Source organism: Myxine glutinosa, chromosome 14, assembly GCF_964187855.1.
Source record: "Myxine glutinosa chromosome 14, kmMyxGlut1.1, whole genome shotgun sequence".
Classification (NCBI taxonomy): domain Eukaryota; kingdom Metazoa; phylum Chordata; class Myxini; order Myxiniformes; family Myxinidae; genus Myxine; species Myxine glutinosa.
This window is the reverse complement of record NC_136274.1, coordinates 13818583-13836267: the sequence shown is the minus strand read 5'-3', so window position 1 is coordinate 13836267 and position 17685 is coordinate 13818583. Positions and strand designations below refer to the sequence as shown.

The following is a 17685-nucleotide window of genomic DNA, read 5'->3' as shown; positions in this document are numbered from 1 at the left end:
GCATTTTCCCAAGAATGTCCCTTCTGTTCTATAGTTTGCCACATGGCACATCCCATATAAAGCGGCCTTTTCTATGCCCCTGGCATTTTCCCAAGAATGTCCCTTCTTTTCGAAAGTTTGCCACATGGCACATCCCATATAAAGCGGCCTTTTCTATGCCCCTGGCATTTTGCCCAATAATGTCCCTTCTTTTCTGTAGTTTGCCACATGGCACATCCCATATAAAGAGGCCTTTTCTATGCCCCTGGCATTTTCCCCAAGAATATCCCTTCTTTAATATAGTTTGCCACATGGCACATCCCATATAAAGGGCCTTTTCTATGCCCCTGGCATTTTCCCCAAGAATGTCCCTTCTTTTCTATAGTTTGCCACATGGCACATCCCATATAAAGAGGCCTTTTCTATGCTCCTGGCATTTTCCCCAAGAATGTCCCTTCTTTTCTATAGTTTGCCGCATGGCACATCCCATATAAAGAGGCCTTTTCTATGCCCCTGGCATTTTCCCCAAGAATGTCCCTTCTTTTCTATAGTTTGCCGCATGGCACATCCCATATAAAGAGGCCTTTTCTATGCCCGTGGTATTTTCCCCAAGAATGTCCCTTCTTTTCTATAGTTTGCCGCATGGCACATCCCATATAAAGTGGCCTTTTCTATGCCCGTGGTATTTTCCCCAAGAATGTCCCTTCTTTTCTATAGTTTGCCGCATGGCACATCCCATATAAAGAGGCCTTTTCTATGCCCCTGGCATTTTCCCCAAGAATGTCCCTTCTTTTCTATAGTTTGCCACATGGCACATCCCATATAAAGAGGCCTTTTCTATGCCCGTGGTATTTTCCCCAAGAATGTCCCTTCTTTTCTATAGTTTGCCGCATGGCACATCCCATTTAAAGAGGCCTTTTCTAAGCCCCTGGCATTTTCCCCAAGAATGTCCCTTCTTTTCTATAGTTTGCCACATGGCACATCCCATATAAAGAGGCCTTTTCTATGCCCGTGGTATTTTCCCCAAGAATGTCCCTTCTTTTCTATAGTTTGCCGCATGGCACATCCCATATAAAGAGGCCTTTTCTATGCCCCTGGCATTTTCCCCAAGAATATCCCTTCTTTTCTATAGTTTGCCGCATGGCACATCCCATATAAAGAGGCCTTTTCTATGCCCCTGGCATTTTCCCCAAGAATATCCCTTCTTTTCTATAGTTTGCCGCATGGCACATCCCATATAAAGAGGCCTTTTCTATGCCCGTGGTATTTTCCCCAAGAATGTCCCTTCTTTTCTATAGTTTGCCGCATGGCACATCCCATATAAAGAGGCCTTTTCTATGCCCCTGGCATTTTCCCCAAGAATATCCCTTCTTTTCTATAGTTTGCCGCATGGCACATCCCATATAAAGAGGCCTTTTCTATGCCCCTGGCATTTTCCCCAAGAATATCCCTTCTTTTCTATAGTTTGCCGCATGGCACATCCCATATAAAGAGACCTTTTCTATGCCCCTGGCATTTTCCCCAAGAATATCCCTTCTTTTCTATAGTTTGCCGCATGGCACATCCCATATAAAGAGACCTTTTCTATGCCCCTGGCATTTTTCCCAAGAATTTATCTTCAAAAACTCCCTCTCATTTTTCAGCCTCAGTCACGAACATCAAACGTGCACAACAAAATGAATGTTCTACCTGTTTAGCCTCAAAAGTGAGTGTGTAGGAATCTGAATGCACGAAATAACAAATGCATGCAGAAACATATAGCAAATATCTTTGGGCATTACCCGCTGCATGATATCAATGTATTTCTTTCATGTAATCTATGGAATCCTTTGTTTGAAAACCATAGATATTTCGCTTGGTACACAAGAAATACACATTGCATAAGAGAGCGTGTGCGAGCAAATTTTTCTGACATACAACACTAACATACAATACTTTCTGACATGCAAATCTGACATACAGACGAGGGAGAAGGAGAATTTCCGATTTCATAATGATGAGTATTTTGTTCCATCTTGTGTAATGAGGCTGCTGAATGAAAGGATCTGACGTACATCGTGGTTTGTAGGAGGAAAGAAAGCTTGCCCAACGATTCTTAGCGGCTGAGATATTGAGATGTTACGACACATAACTGCTGACCTTGTCGATAAAAAGACTTCCACTATCCTCCGCAAAAGCATTTCTACCTTCGGTGGCCTGTGTGAAAGTTTATACAAGGAACGGCAAAAGTCGGTGAGTGTGTTTGTCTCATTTTTAACTCAACTGGACTAGGTCCAGCTGAGTTTTTGTCGACACCCAGTGTCCGTCGTCTGTCTGCCTGTCTGTCTGTCGTCTGTATAGAATTCGACGTCGACGCTCTAAAAGGCACAAATATTGATGAAATTTGATGAAACTTGTTATGCGGCATCTTTATGACATAAACTAGTTTGGGACTGCATTTGGCGTTGCACGCCCAAAAATGGGCGTGGCAGTGCGGCCATATTGAAAATCAATTTTTGTCATATTTTTAGCACATATAAACTATGTAGTTTGTGGTTCTATTCTGCATATTCTAACCATATTGAAAATCAATTTTTGTCATATTTTTAGCACATATAAACTATGTAGTTTGTGGTTCTATTCTGCATATTCTAACCATATTGAAAATCAATTTTTGTCATATTTTTAGTACATATAAACTATGTAGTTTGTGGTTCTATTCTGCATATTCTAACCATATTGAAAATCAATTTTTGTCATATTTTTAGCACATATAAACTATGTAGTTTGTGGTTCTATTCTGCATATTCTAACCATATTGAAAAATCAATTTTTGTCATATTTTTAGCACATATAAACTACATAGTTTGTAGTTCTATTCTGCATATTCTAACCATATTGAAAATCAATTTTTGTCATATTTTTAGCACATATAAACTATGTAGTTTGTGGTTCTATTCTGCATATTCTAACCATATTGAAAAATCAATTTTTGTCATATTTTTAGCACATATAAACTATGTAGTTTGTGGTTCTATTCTGGATATTCTAACCATATTGAAAAATCAATTTTTGTCATATTTTTAGCACATATAAACTATGTAGTTTGTGGTTCTATTCTGCATATTCTAACCATATTGAAAAATCAATTTTTGTCATATTTTTAGCACATATAAACTATGTAGTTTGTGGTTCTATTCTGCATATTCTAACCATATTGAAAAATCAATTTTTGTCATATTTTTAGCACATATAAACTATGTAGTTTGTGGTTCTATTCTGCATATTCTAACCATATTGAAAAATCAATTTTTGTCATATTTTTAGCACATATAAACTACATAGTTTGTAGTTCTATTCTGCATATTCTAACCATATTGAAAATCAATTTTTGTCATATTTTTAGCACATATAAACTATGTAGTTTGTGGTTCTATTCTGGATATTCTAACCATATTGAAAAATCAATTTTTGTCATATTTTTAGCACATATAAACTATGTAGTTTGTGGTTCTATTCTGCATATTCTAACCATATTGAAAAATCAATTTTTGTCATATTTTTAGCACATATAAACTATGTAGTTTGTGGTTCTATTCTGCATATTCTAACCATATTGAAAAATCAATTTTTGTCATATTTTTAGCACATATAAACTACATCGTTTGTGGTTCTATTCTGCATATTCTAACCATATTGAAAAATCAATTTTTGTCATATTTTTAGCACATATAAACTATATCGTTTGTGGTTCTATTCTGCATATTCTAACCATATTGAAAAATCAATTTTTGTCATATTTTTAGCACATATAAACTATGTAGTTTGTGGTTCTATTCTGCATATTCTAACCATATTGATTTCGACCAGTTGAGTTCAGGTTCCCTGGAACCTCTCTAGTTTTAAAATAGCATCTCGTTTGTTTCATTTAAAGAATTTGATTATAAAAGGTCATGTCGTAGGTCCTCAAAGTTTTCTCTTGTGTAATTGATTTTTTTTTTTTTCACTTTAACCAATTTTTTTTTTTTCAGTGATATTTTATTTTTTTCGATTAGGTCGGTCAAAACTTTAAGGTCGTTAAAAGGTGGCAAATCATTCTTATAAATATCACTCGATGTTTCCATACGGACGGGCTTCTTTATGATTTTCACTAATTTTAAAATTGACTCTGTCCACGAACATAAACTCAGGAAGAATTTAAAGCCATTTTTAAATTGTAAAATCGTTGACGTCTATCGATTTATACATGCAGCTACTCAGTTCAACACCTTTGAAATGTAGAATTGATCTTTGCTGATTTATTTCCTGATCTTAATCGATATTACTAAATGTTTAACTTTACAGGTTTAATTGTAGTAAAATTGGGAAAAAATATTTACACGAAATTGTTCTCTGCTTGCTATCCCAGGGTGTCTTTAATGATGAGTAAGCGAGTTATCTCTGGCACCGTCCACAATTAACAAATTCCTGCCAGTCAAATGAAGAAATAAATTAACTTTACTGACGCCATCAGGTTTTTTTTAGCAGAATGAATGTGCATCAAACACAAATGAGATATGACTTGGAAAACCATGTTTATTTACAGCACAATTACACTGCATTAGACAACCAGAGAGTTCATAAGAACACCTTACCCTGCAGAGTTCATAGAAAACTAGAGCTGATAGAAAACCTTACCCTAGAGAGTTGATAGAAAACAAAAGAGTTCATACAACACCTTAACATGGAGAGTTGATAGAAAACAAAAGGGTTCATACAACACCTTAACATGGAGAGTTGATAGAAAACAAAAGGGTTCATACAACACCTTAACATGGAGAGTTGATAGAAAACAAAAGGGTTCATACAACACCTTAACATGGAGAGTTGATAGAAAACAAAAGAGTTCATACAACACCTTAACATGGAGAGTTGATAGAAAACAAAAGAGTTCATACAACACCTTAACATGGAGAGTTGATAGAAAACAAAAGGGTTCATACAACACCTTAACATGGAGAGTTGATAGAAAACAAAAGAGTTCATACAACACCTTAACATGGAGAGTTGATAGAAAACAAAAGAGTTCATACAACACCTTAACATGGAGAGTTGATAGAAAACAAAAGAGTTCATACAACACCTTAACATGGAGAGTTGATAGAAAACAAAAGAGTTCATACAACACCTTAACATGGAGAGTTGATAGAAAACAAAAGGGTTCATACAACACCTTAACATGGAGAGTTGATAGAAAACAAAAGAGTTCATACAACACCTTAACATGGAGAGTTGATAGAAAACAAAAGAGTTCATACAACCCGTTACCCTAGAGAGTTCATAGAAAACAAAAGAGTTCATACAACACCTTACACAAGAGAGTTGATAGAAAACAAAAGGGTTCATACAACACCTTACACGAGAGAGTTGATAGAAAACAAAAGAGTTCATACAACACCTTAACATGGAGAGTTGATAGAAAACAAAAGGGTTCATACAACACCTTAACATGGAGAGTTGATAGAAAACAAAAGGGTTCATACAACACCTTAACATGGAGAGTTGATAGAAAACAAAAGAGTTCATACAACACCTTAACATGGAGAGTTGATAGAAAACAAAAGAGTTCATACAACACCTTAACATGGAGAGTTGATAGAAAACAAAAGAGTTCATACAACACCTTAACATGGAGAGTTGATAGAAAACAAAAGAGTTCATACAACACCTTAACATGGAGAGTTGATAGAAAACAAAAGGGTTCATACAACACCTTAACATGGAGAGTTAATAGAAAACAAAAGAGTTCATACAACACCTTAACATGGAGAGTTGATAGAAAACAAAAGAGTTCATACAACCCGTTACCCTAGAGAGTTGATAGAAAACAAAAGAGTTCATACAACACCTTACACAAGAGAGTTGATAGAAAACAAAAGGGTTCATACAACACCTTACACGAGAGAGTTGATAGAAAACAAAAGGGTTCATACAACACCTTACACGAGAGAGTTGATAGAAAACAAAAGGGTTCATACAACACCTTACACGAGAGAGTTGATAGAAAACAAAAGGGTTCATACAACACCTCACACGAGAGAGTTGATAGAAAACAAAAGGGTTCATACAACACCTTACACTAGAGAGTTGATAGAAAACAAAAGGGTTCATACAACACCTTACACTAGAGAGTTGATAGAAAACAAAAGGGTTCATACAACACCTTACCCTAGAGAGTTGATAGAAAACAAAAGAGTTCACACAACACGTTACCCTAGACCTAGAGAGTTGATAGAAAACAAAAGAGTTCATACAACACCTTACACGAGAGAGTTGATAGAAAACAAAAGGATTCATACAACACCTTACACTAGAGAGTTGATAGAAAACAAAAGGGTTCATACAACACCTTACACTAGAGAGTTGATAGAAAACAAAAGGGTTCATACAACACCTTACACTAGAGAGTTGATAGAAAACAAAAGAGTTCAAACAACACGTTACTCTAGAGAGTTGATAGAAAACAAAAGGGTTCATACAACACCTTACACTAGAGAGTTGATAGAAAACAAAAGGGTTCATACAACACCTTACCATAGAGTTGATAGAAAACAAAAGAGTTCATCCAACACCTTACCATAGAGAGTTGATCGAAAACAAAAGAGTTCATACAACACCTTGCCATAGAGAGTTGATAGAAAACAAAAGAGTTCACACAACACGTTACCCTAGAGAGTTGATAGAAAACAAAAGAGTTCATACAACACCTTACACTAGAGAGTTGATAGAAAACAAAAGGGTTCATACAACACCTTACACTAGAGAGTTGATAGAAAACAAAAGGGTTCATACAACACCTTACACTAGAGAGTTGATAGAAAACAAAAGGGTTCATACAACACCTTACACTAGAGAGTTGATAGAAAACAAAAGAGTTCATACAACACGTTACCCTAGAGAGTTGATAGAAAACAAAAGAGTTCATACAACACGTTACCCTAGAGAGTTGATAGAAAACAAAAGAGTTCAAACAACACGTTACTCTAGAGAGTTGATAGAAAACAAAAGAGTTCACACAACACGTTACCCTAGAGAGTTGATAGAAAACAAAAGAGTTCATACAACACGTTACCCTAGAGAGTTGATAGAAAACAAAAGAGTTCATACAACACGTTACCCTAGAGAGTTGATAGAAAACAAAAGAGTTCAAACAACACGTTACTCTAGAGAGTTGATAGAAAACAAAAGAGTTCACACAACACGTTACCCTAGAGAGTTGATAGAAAACAAAAGAGTTCATACAACATGTTACCCTAGAGAGTTGATAGAAAACAAAAGAGTTCATACAACACCTTACCCTAGAGAGTTGATAGAAAACAAAAGAGTTCATACAACACGTTACCCTAGAGAGTTGATAGAAAACAAAAGAGTTCATACAACACGTTACCCTAGAGAGTTCATAGAAAACAAAAGAGTTCATACAACACCTTACCCTAGAGAGTTGATAGAAAACAAAAGAGTTCATACAACACCTTACACGAGAGAGTTGATAGAAAACAAAAGAGTTCATACAACACCTTACCCTAGAGAGTTGATAGAAAACAAAAGAGTTCAAACAACACGTTACTCTAGAGAGTTGATAGAAAACAAAAGATTTCACACAACACGTTACTCTAGAGAGTTGATAGAAAACAAAAGAGTTCATACAACACGTTACCCTAGAGAGTTGATAGAAAACAAAAGAGTTCATACAACACGTTACCCTAGAGAGTTGATAGAAAACAAAAGAGTTCAAACAACACGTTACCCTAGAGAGTTGATAGAAAACAAAAGAGTTCACACAACACATTACCCTAGAGAGTTGATAGAAAACAAAAGAGTTCATACAACACCTTACCCTAGAGAGTTGATAGAAAACAAAAGAGTTCACACAACACGTTACCCTAGAGAGTTGATAGAAAACAAAAGAGTTCACACAACACGTTACCCTAGAGAGTTGATAGAAAACAAAAGAGTTCAAACAACACGTTACCCTCGCGAGTTGATAGAAAACAAAAGAGTTCATACAACACCTTACCCTAGAGAGTTGATAGAAAACAAAAGAGTTCACACAACACGTTACCCTAGAGAGTTGATAGAAAACAAAAGATTTCACACAACACGTTACTCTAGAGAGTTGATAGAAAACAAAAGAGTTCACACAACACGTTACCCTAGAGAGTTGATAGAAAACAAAAGAGTTCACACAACACGTTACCCTAGACCTAGAGAGTTGATAGAAAACAAAAGAGTTCATACAACACCTTACCCTAGAGAGTTCATAGAAAACAAAAGAGTTCACACAACACGTTACCCTAGAGAGTTGATAGAAAACAAAAGAGTTCACACAACACGTTACCCTAGAGAGTTGATAGAAAACAAAAGAGTTCAAACAACACGTTACCCTCGAGAGTTGATAGAAAACAAAAGAGTTCATACAACATCTTACCCTAGAGAGTTGATAGAAAACAAAAGAGTTCACACAACACGTTACCCTAGAGAGTTGATAGAAAACAAAAGATTTCACACAACACGTTACTCTCGAGAGTTGATAGAAAACAAAAGAGTTCATCCAACACGTTACCCTGGAGAGTTGATAGAAAACAAAAGAGTTCATACAACACCTTACCCTAGAGAGTTGATAGAAAACAAAAGAGTTCATACAACACCTTACCCTAGAGAGTTGATAGAAAACAAAAGAGTTCATCCAACACATTACCCTAGAGAGTTGATAGAAAACAAAAGAGTTCACACAACACCTTACCCTAGAGAGTTGATAGAAAACAAAAGAGTTCATACAACACCTTACCCTAGAGAGTTGATAGAAAACAAAAGATTTCACACAACACGTTACTCTAGAGAGTTTATAGAAAACAAAAGAGTTCATACAACACGTTACCCGAGAGAGTTGATAGAAAACAAAAGAGTTCATACAACACCTTACCCTAGAGAGTTGCTAGTAAACAAAAGAGTTCATACAACACCTTACCCTAGAGAGTTGATAGAAAACAAAAGAGTTCATACAACACGTTACCCTGGAGAGTTGATAGAAAACAAAAGATTTCACACAACACGTTACTCCAGAGAGTTGATAGAAAACAAAACAGTTCATACAACACCTTACACGAGAGAGTTGATAGAAAACAAAAGGGTTCATACAACACGTTACCCTAGAGAGTTGATAGAAAACAAAAGAGTTCATACAACACGTTACTCTAGAGAGTTGATAGAAAACAAAAGAGTTCATACAACACGTTACCCTAGAGAGTTGATAGAAAACAAAAGGGTTCATTCAACACCTTACACGAGAGAGTTGATAGAAAACAAAAGGGTTCATCCAACACGTTACCCTAGAGAGTTGATAGAAAACAAAAGAGTTCACACAACACGTTACCCTAGAGAGTTGATAGAAAACAAAAGAGTTCATACAACACCTTACCATAGAGAGTTGATCGAAAACAAAAGAGTTCACACAACACATTACCCTAGAGAGTTGATAGAAAACAAAATAGTTCATACAACACCTTCCCATAGAGAGTTGATAGAAAACAAAAGAGTTCATACAACACGTTACCCTAGAGAGTTGATAGAAAACAAAAGAGTTCATACAACACCTTACCATAGAGAGTTCATAGAAAACAAAAGAGTTCACACAACACGTTACCCTAGAGTGTTGATAGAAAACAAAAGAGTTCACACAACACCTTACCATAGAGAGTTGATAGAAAACAAAAGAGTTCACACAACACATTACCCTAGAGTGTTGATAGAAAACAAAAGAGTTCACACAACACCTTACCATAGAGAGTTGATAGAAAACAAAAGATTTCACACAACACGTTACCCTAGAGAGTTGATAGAAAACAAAAGTGTTCATACAACACGTTACCATAGAGAGTTGATAGAAAACAAAAGAGTTCACACAACACGTTACCCTAGAGAGTTGATAGAAAACAAAAGAGTTCATACAACACCTTACCATAGAGAGTTGATAGAAAACAAAAGAGTTCACACAACACGTTACCCTAGAGAGTTGATAGAAAACAAAAGAGTTCATACAACACCTTACCATAGAGAGTTGATAGAAAACAAAAGAGTTCACACAACACGTTACCCTAGAGAGTTGATAGAAAACAAAAGAGTTAATACAACACGTTACTCTAGAGAGTTGATAGAAAACAAAAGAGTTCATGCAACACGCTACCCTAGAGAGTTGATATAAAACAAAAGGGTTCATACAACACGTTACCCTAGAGAGTTGATAGAAAACAAAAGGGTTCATACAACACGTTACCCTAGAGAGTTGATAGAAAACAAAAGAGTTCACACAACACGTTACCCTAGAGATTTGATAGAAAACAAAAGAGTTCATACAACACCTTACCCTAGAGAGTTGATAGAAAACAAAAGAGTTCATACAACACCTTACCCTAGAGAGTTGATAGAAAACAAAAGAGTTCATACAACACGTTACTCTAGAGAGTTGATAGAAAACAAAAGAGTTCATAGAACACGTTACCCTAGAGAGTTGATAGAAAACAAAAGGGTTCATACAACACGTTACCCTAGAGAGTTGATAGAAAACAAAAGAGTTCACACAACACGTTACCCTAGAGAGTTGATAGAAAACAAAAGAGTTCATACAACACCTTACCCTAGAGAGTTGATAGAAAACAAAAGAGTTCATACAACACGTTACTCCAGAGAGTTGATAGAAAACAAAAGAGTTCATACAACACCTTACACGAGAGAGTTGATAGAAAACAAAAGGGTTCATACAACACGTTACCCTAGAGAGTTGATAGAAAACAAAAGAGTTCATACAACACCTTACCATAGAGAGTTGATAGAAAACAAAAGAGTTCACACAACACGTTACCCTAGAGAGTTGATAGAAAACAAAAGAGTTCATACAACACCTTACCATAGAGAGTTGATAGAAAACAAAAGAGTTCATACAACACGTTACCCTGGAGAGTTGATAGAAAACAAAAGAGTTCATACAACACCTTACCCTAGAGAGTTGATAGAAAACAAAAGAGTTCACACAACACGTTACCCTCGAGAGTTGATAGAAAACAAAAGAGTTCACACAACACGTTACCCTAGAGAGTTGTAGAAAACAAAAGAGTTCATACAACACCTTACCCTAGAGAGTTGATAGAAAACAAAAGAATTCATACAACACCTTGCCATAGAGAGTTGATAGACACTGCGGGTACCGGGTGAATTTATCCCCGACTCCACGGCTCCTTGGTCCGCGGCGCAACAGCACTCCGCCCTTCAGGAGACCGCCCGGAGGTTCGCCCCGGTGCAGACGGCACACCACGGTTGCCCGTCTTCCCACGTCGCCCCAGAGCTTCGCACAGCAAAGTACGTGTTCATCCGGCACGACGCCCACCGGGCACCGCTACGGCCCCCGTACGACGGGCCCTTCCGCGTGGTGGAGACCGGGGACAAATTTTTCACGGTCGACATCGGCGGTGCCCCGGATCGCATTTCCGTGGACCGCCTCAAGCCGGCCCACCTCGATCCGGACCACCCCCCGCCAGCAGCTCTGCCTCCGCGTCGAGGCCGCCCCCCGGCTGTCGGACCCCCGGCCCCCGCCGGCCCACTACCCCCCAGCCCCGCACCCATCGCCAGGGGGCGTTTCGGCCGGGTCATCCGGCTTCCCCGCAAACTCACCCTTCAGGTGCGCGGGAATTCTGGGAGGGGCGTGTGTGGCGGGCACAAGGGGCAATAATTCTGCGCACCAGTGGGTGGCGCGAGCGCCCAGGCGGGGACCGATGGCACATGCCCCGCCCTTCGACCGATCGGCCACGCCCGGGCACTAGGCGTGGCCTCGGCACATATATGCGGGCTCTAAGCTCGAGCCCGCCCAGTGCTGCAGTTCGAGCTTTCGAAATAAAGACTCTTTTGTGTTAACAAACGCGTTGTGGCCTACCTCTTTGGCAAGCAAGTTGTGTGCGCGCAGCACCACACTTCACTCCTCTGTGCATGCATGCTCGGGATGAGATTCTGCACAATTTGACAATTTCAGAGCCAAAGTACTGATAAACTGCAGGTTCATGTTCCCATTAGGTTTCCGATTCATATTCTACATTTTCCAAAATATCGCATTCAATTGTTGCAATTAAAGTGTTCCTCCATCATACATTAACACCGTTAGATTGACAGAGTGAATCAATTACTTAAACATCGTTTTACGCTCTGCAAGGGGTAAATATGAAATTGCACACAGGAGCACACGAACAACAGCCATGACGACAGCAGCAGCAACTTCGTGTTATATTAGGTGTACCAGAAATTAATGTCGTTTTTAGCTCACCTGGAACACTCTTTTTAGGGGGGTGTTGGGGGGGGGGGGTATTGGTATTTTGGGGGGTATTTTAGGGGGTTTTTCCCCTATTTTTAAAAGAGAAATACAGCGCTTAAAAAAACGACGTTACTTTCAGGTCCACCTAATAAAAGATCGTTTTTTCACGATGAAACATTTGGTATGGTTATTTATATTAAAATAACTTATGACCTGTAAACGAACTTCTCTGTCGCATGTTTCTTACCCCAAGTGAAATCATTCTTTCCTCAACTTAATAGAAAGGACTTTGGGAGATTGCACAAATACAAACACTGTTTCCTCTTTGCGGTTTCGAAGCGTCACATCTTCAGAAGCAAGAATGTAGATGAACATTAATATGTGATGTTTTTACAATTCCTTTGTGTTAGTCAGGTTCACTATGTCAATAAATTATATTTCGTTCAAAATCATGGTAGATTAGCAAACCTATACATTTTTGGAAAGGTTATAGCATAAGGAAACTAAAAATCAATGTTTACATTTGGAGAGATACCTGTATGGCGGCCATTTTGGATTTTCAAAATGGCCACTGTAAAATACATATTTTGTTCTATTTCTGCCTCTAATTACCCTAAAAACTTTAAAAAATATACTAAACCTATATTTTCAGGGACAAGGAATCCAATGAAAGTATCAAATTAGTGCTATGGGGAATGGTAAGACACGAATCAAAGGTTTTGAATTGCAAAATACCGTCTTTATATTCGCGATAAGTTGCATAATCAAATACATGTTATCATTTTGTACAGGCAGTTAATAACATCAAAATGTGTCACAATAATTCATATCACCAAACATACACAGGCAGTCAGCAAAATCATATATACACATGCGGTCAGTATAACTTCACATCTACACAGGCAGTCAATGACAAAATATACACAGGCAGTCAATGGCATCAAACATACACGATTACAGAATATGCCATTTAGAGTTCGTCATCACTGTCCTGTGTGTCGTATCCGACAATATAGTCCGCATCGTTTTCACAGTCCGTTCCACACAAGCAAAGGTCGGTCAAATTGATTGGCAAATCGAATTGGTCGAATGGTCGATCGAATCGAATTCGATGAATCGAATCGAATCGATCGAATTGGTCGAATGGTCGAATGGTCGATCGAATTGGTCGGAATTGGCAAATGTAAACATTGATTTTCAGCTTTTCCATGTAATAACGTTTCCAAAAATGTATCGGTTTGCTAATCTACCATGATTTTGAACGAAAAAACATAGTGAACTTGACTATGTGTTGAAAACAATGTGTTTTTGTTTTCTTCAAAATGGTTAATATATATATATATATATACGTATATATGAATGGAACAATGCTTTGGTCACAGGGCAAAGATAAATATCATTGTAATTTCGTATGTGTGTGTGTGTGTGTGTGTGTGTGTGTGTGTGTGTGTGTGTGTGTGTGTGTGTGTGTGTGTGTGTGTGTTTGTGTGTGTGTTCGTGTGTGTGTGTGTTTGTGTGTGCTTGTGTGTGTGTTTGTGTTTGTGTGTGTTTTTGTCACCGAGTGTTGTGTCACTGACGGCTTGTTTTCTATATTCCAGATTGACAATGGCAGTTGAAGGCGGCAGTCTTTCTCCTAATATGACTTCAAATTACAGCGGTGATGCAGAAGAGCAGCCAGGCGGTCATAATCGCATCATCTCCATTGTTGTATATTTTCTCATTTTCATTGTCGGCATCGTCGGAAACTCGATAGTCATCTGGGTTCTTGGTTGGAAAATGAAGAAAACGGTGGTCACTTTCCTCTTCCTGATGCTGGCCATTGCCGATTGCCTTTTCATCGTCTTCCTGCCTTTTTCCATCGCTCACGCCATCGCGTTTTACCACTGGTCTTTCGGATCCTTCTACTGCAAGTTGCATTCATACACCATGTTCGTGAACATGTACGCCAGCATCTACTTCCTGACGACCATCAGCATCGATCGCTACCTGTCCGTGGTGCACCCCATTAAATCCTTGGAGATTCGAACTCTGCGGAACGCGTACGTTGCCACAGGTGTTGTGTGGGCCATCGCGTGCACTTTAAGCCTGCCGGCCATCATTTTTCGAAACGTTGAGGAGTACGACGATGGATACGTTGTCTGTTTCCTTGATTATGGGGATTTTGCAACCTCTGCCAGAAGAATCACAGCCATAAACATCAGTCGATTTATTTTCGGCTTCGTCGTACCGTTCACCGTCATCCTGGTGTGTTACACACTTATCGCCTTGAAGATAAAACAGAGCCAACTGATCAACAAGGGGAAATCGATGAAACTGATCGTCACGGTCGTTGTGACTTTCTTTGTTTGCTGGATTTCCTACCACGTGGTGAGCCTTTTGGAAGTGGCATCGTATCAAACGAAGAACGAGATGCTTTACCATTCCATCAACTCTTTTTATCCGGTAGCCTCGAGCATCGCCATTGTGAACAGCAGCATCAACCCGATCCTGTACGTATTGAGTGGTCAAGACACCAAGACGGTCCTCAGACCCATAATGAAGGCAATCGAGGTGGCCTTTACCGAAGACACCCGAGAGACCCAACTGTCAGATAGCAAATCCGAGAGGTTCACTCTTTCAAACACACACACCTAAGTGCACGTTGCGAATATCAACTACGTTTTCCTTCTGATCATGTTGTCGGACGAGGTGTTTTCATGAACTTGGACCATATTGCCACCATCTTTACCCAACTCGCAAAGCATACCCTCGGATGTGGACAGATGGAGAAACGTGCTTTGTTTTAAGGTACGTGGGACCAGTTAGGGCCTGCATCAACTCCCCCTTTCGCACTACCACCTGGATATCATGCCGTGTACATCAATATCCCACAAAGCTCCTGGAAACATGAACCAAGAGCAATCATTGAAAACAAGGAAGTAACACTCACTTACAACCTGCTGATCTCATGGAGCGTGAATATACAAAACAAAGCATTGTGACCGCATATCAGACTTAGGTGCAAAAAAGAAGAGGTGGCATTGCTAATTGAGGTGGCATTGCTAATTCAGGTGGCATTGCTAATTGAGGTGGCATTGCTAATTGAGGTGGCATTGCTAATTGAGGTGGCATTCCAAATTGAACAACACAGAAATGAAGAAAATGAATAATTTACCAGGATCTGAGGAATGAAGCGAAATGATATTGGAAGCTGAAGATCGCCGAAATTGTACCAGTGATAAATGCAGCAACGGGAATGATAATGAGGAACCTCACAAAGATCTTAAAATCCATCCCTGGGAACATTACTACATCCACCACCAAACTACAGTTGGAAGCTTTCCGGGGCTCGGCGACCATCCTGAAAAGAGCCCTCGGAATAAAAAGAGCCACTGGATCTGGGGTGGATACTTTGAGACTTGGAGGACTCCATTCCATCTTCTGAAACCCGCATATGGAGATAACAACCAACAACACACACACACACACACTTCTGTTTCTCTCTTCACTTCTACCTCTTCTCCCTCTTCTTCCTTCTTTTTCTCTCGCTCTCTCTTTCTCTATATATCTCTCCATAGCTCAGACATTAGGGTTATTCCTTCAAAAAATGTTCACGCCTTTTGCCCTTTTACGTTGATCATTTCTTCCTGCAACGCCATTGTGCCAAACATTTATTGGTGTTTTTCCAGATCATCACTAAGCATGTACCTCTCAGCACTCTTCATTATTCGCAATCGCCACAATTATTGGAATCTGGTGATGTAATGTCAAACAGCAATGATCATTATTCTGTAGCAAAGATTACATCTTATCATGATTACTATATTACTTGTATCTCTTTAACAAAAAGGTGGCTCCCACCTGCTCATTTCACGACCAATGCAAATATGTCACCGCTCAATCATGGCCGGCGAAGCCGATGTTGTGAATGAACGCGTACATATTATGTTGAAAAGCCAGATTTTGCTGGATCCTTTGAGAATTTCGAAGCTTTGACGCACCGAATCGCTCCATGGAGGCCGCCATCTTCCGGATGCGGAAGTATGCATAAACAATAATATTGCGAAAAAGTTCAATAGAGGCTTTGGCTTTGCCGGCTCATTGCGGCTTTGCAGTAGGGTCATTGTATATAGTATCAGCTTACGCGTATTATGTTGAAAAGCCAGATTTTGCTGGATCCTTTGAGAATTTCGAAGCTTTGACGCACCAAATCGCTCCATGGAGGCCGCCATCTTCCGGATGCGGAAGTATGCATAAACAATTGCGAAAAAGTTCAATAGAGGCTTTGGCTTTGCCGGCTCATTGCGGCTTTGCAGTAGGGTCATTGTATATAGTATCAGCTTACTAGGATGAATGAGCCATTCGAGTGGTGACCGGGCCAGGATTGTGCCCAATAGCCGAGGCACTGCTTCGTAGCTCGATGCATCTCAACATGCAAAAGGAGTGTTCTTCTTCTTCCTCTTCAATTATACATGTATTCCAAATAATGGAGATAAAGGGGCATTTGTGGAATTGTCATGAAAATACACGTAAGGACTTTACAGTATGTTACAATTCTCAAACTTAAACAAAAAAAATTGGCCTTGTCGATTTGAATATTAATTAATTTGAATGTTGCACAGAACAAATTATTTTTTCTGAATTAAATTCCGTAGTTATTTAAATTGTCAACAATTCTTCACTCAGACGATTCTTCATCATTAGAATTATTGAACCATCAATGGTTGCACCATGTGCACCTCATTCAGTGACACAGGACAAACGTCCAAAACCTCGGCCTGACTTTGCTGCCCAGTGGCGGTTGGCATATCCTTGTCAACCTTCGTTTCACTTAAACATACCAGGGGCACTTTATCTTTCACAAAGACCAATCAAGTATAACTTGGAATTTCTTCATGACTTATTGGATATTGGATCGCAACCAACATTCTCATTCATATCTTGAGACTTTCCTTATGTATCCAATACCCATGTTGTCCACCCCGTAATCCTCCAGTGTCCCCATTCCTCCCCTTGCTCTGATTCCTCCCCGTGCCCTCTTTCCTCCCCTTACCCTCATTCCACCACATAACCGCATTTTATCACCGTAAGAAAATGCACAAAAATGGTTTAACCGTTTAAATAATGTACAAAGTATCCCAAATTGTAATTAAATAATGTACAAAATATCCCAAATTTTAATTAAATAATGTACAAAGTATCCCAAATTTTAATTAAATAATGTACAAAGTATCCCAAATTTTAATTAAATAATGTACAAAGTATCCCAAATTTTAAAAAATTATCCCTTTGAAAAGGTAAAATGAAATAAACGGCAAAACTCGGTCTTTTGTATATCTGTATTATAGGAGCCGTGTCTGTCTGTTTGTTTGTTTGTCGTGTTATAACTTGAGAACGGATTTCAATAAATCCAA

General features: G+C 38.8%; 1 protein-coding gene across 1 annotated transcript; it reads left to right on the top strand.

The window, feature by feature from the left end:
* The first annotated feature begins 2101 nt into the window (after window positions 1-2101).
* On the top strand, window positions 2102-16836 carry LOC137417279 (chemerin-like receptor 1). The gene is made up of 2 exons (XM_068103121.2): window positions 2102-2211; window positions 13891-16836. The coding sequence occupies exon 2, from the start codon at window positions 13898-13900 to the stop codon at window positions 14924-14926; it is 1029 nt and encodes a 342-aa protein (XP_067959222.1). The 5' UTR covers window positions 2102-2211; window positions 13891-13897; the 3' UTR covers window positions 14927-16836.
* Window positions 16837-17685: the final 849 nt, after the last annotated feature.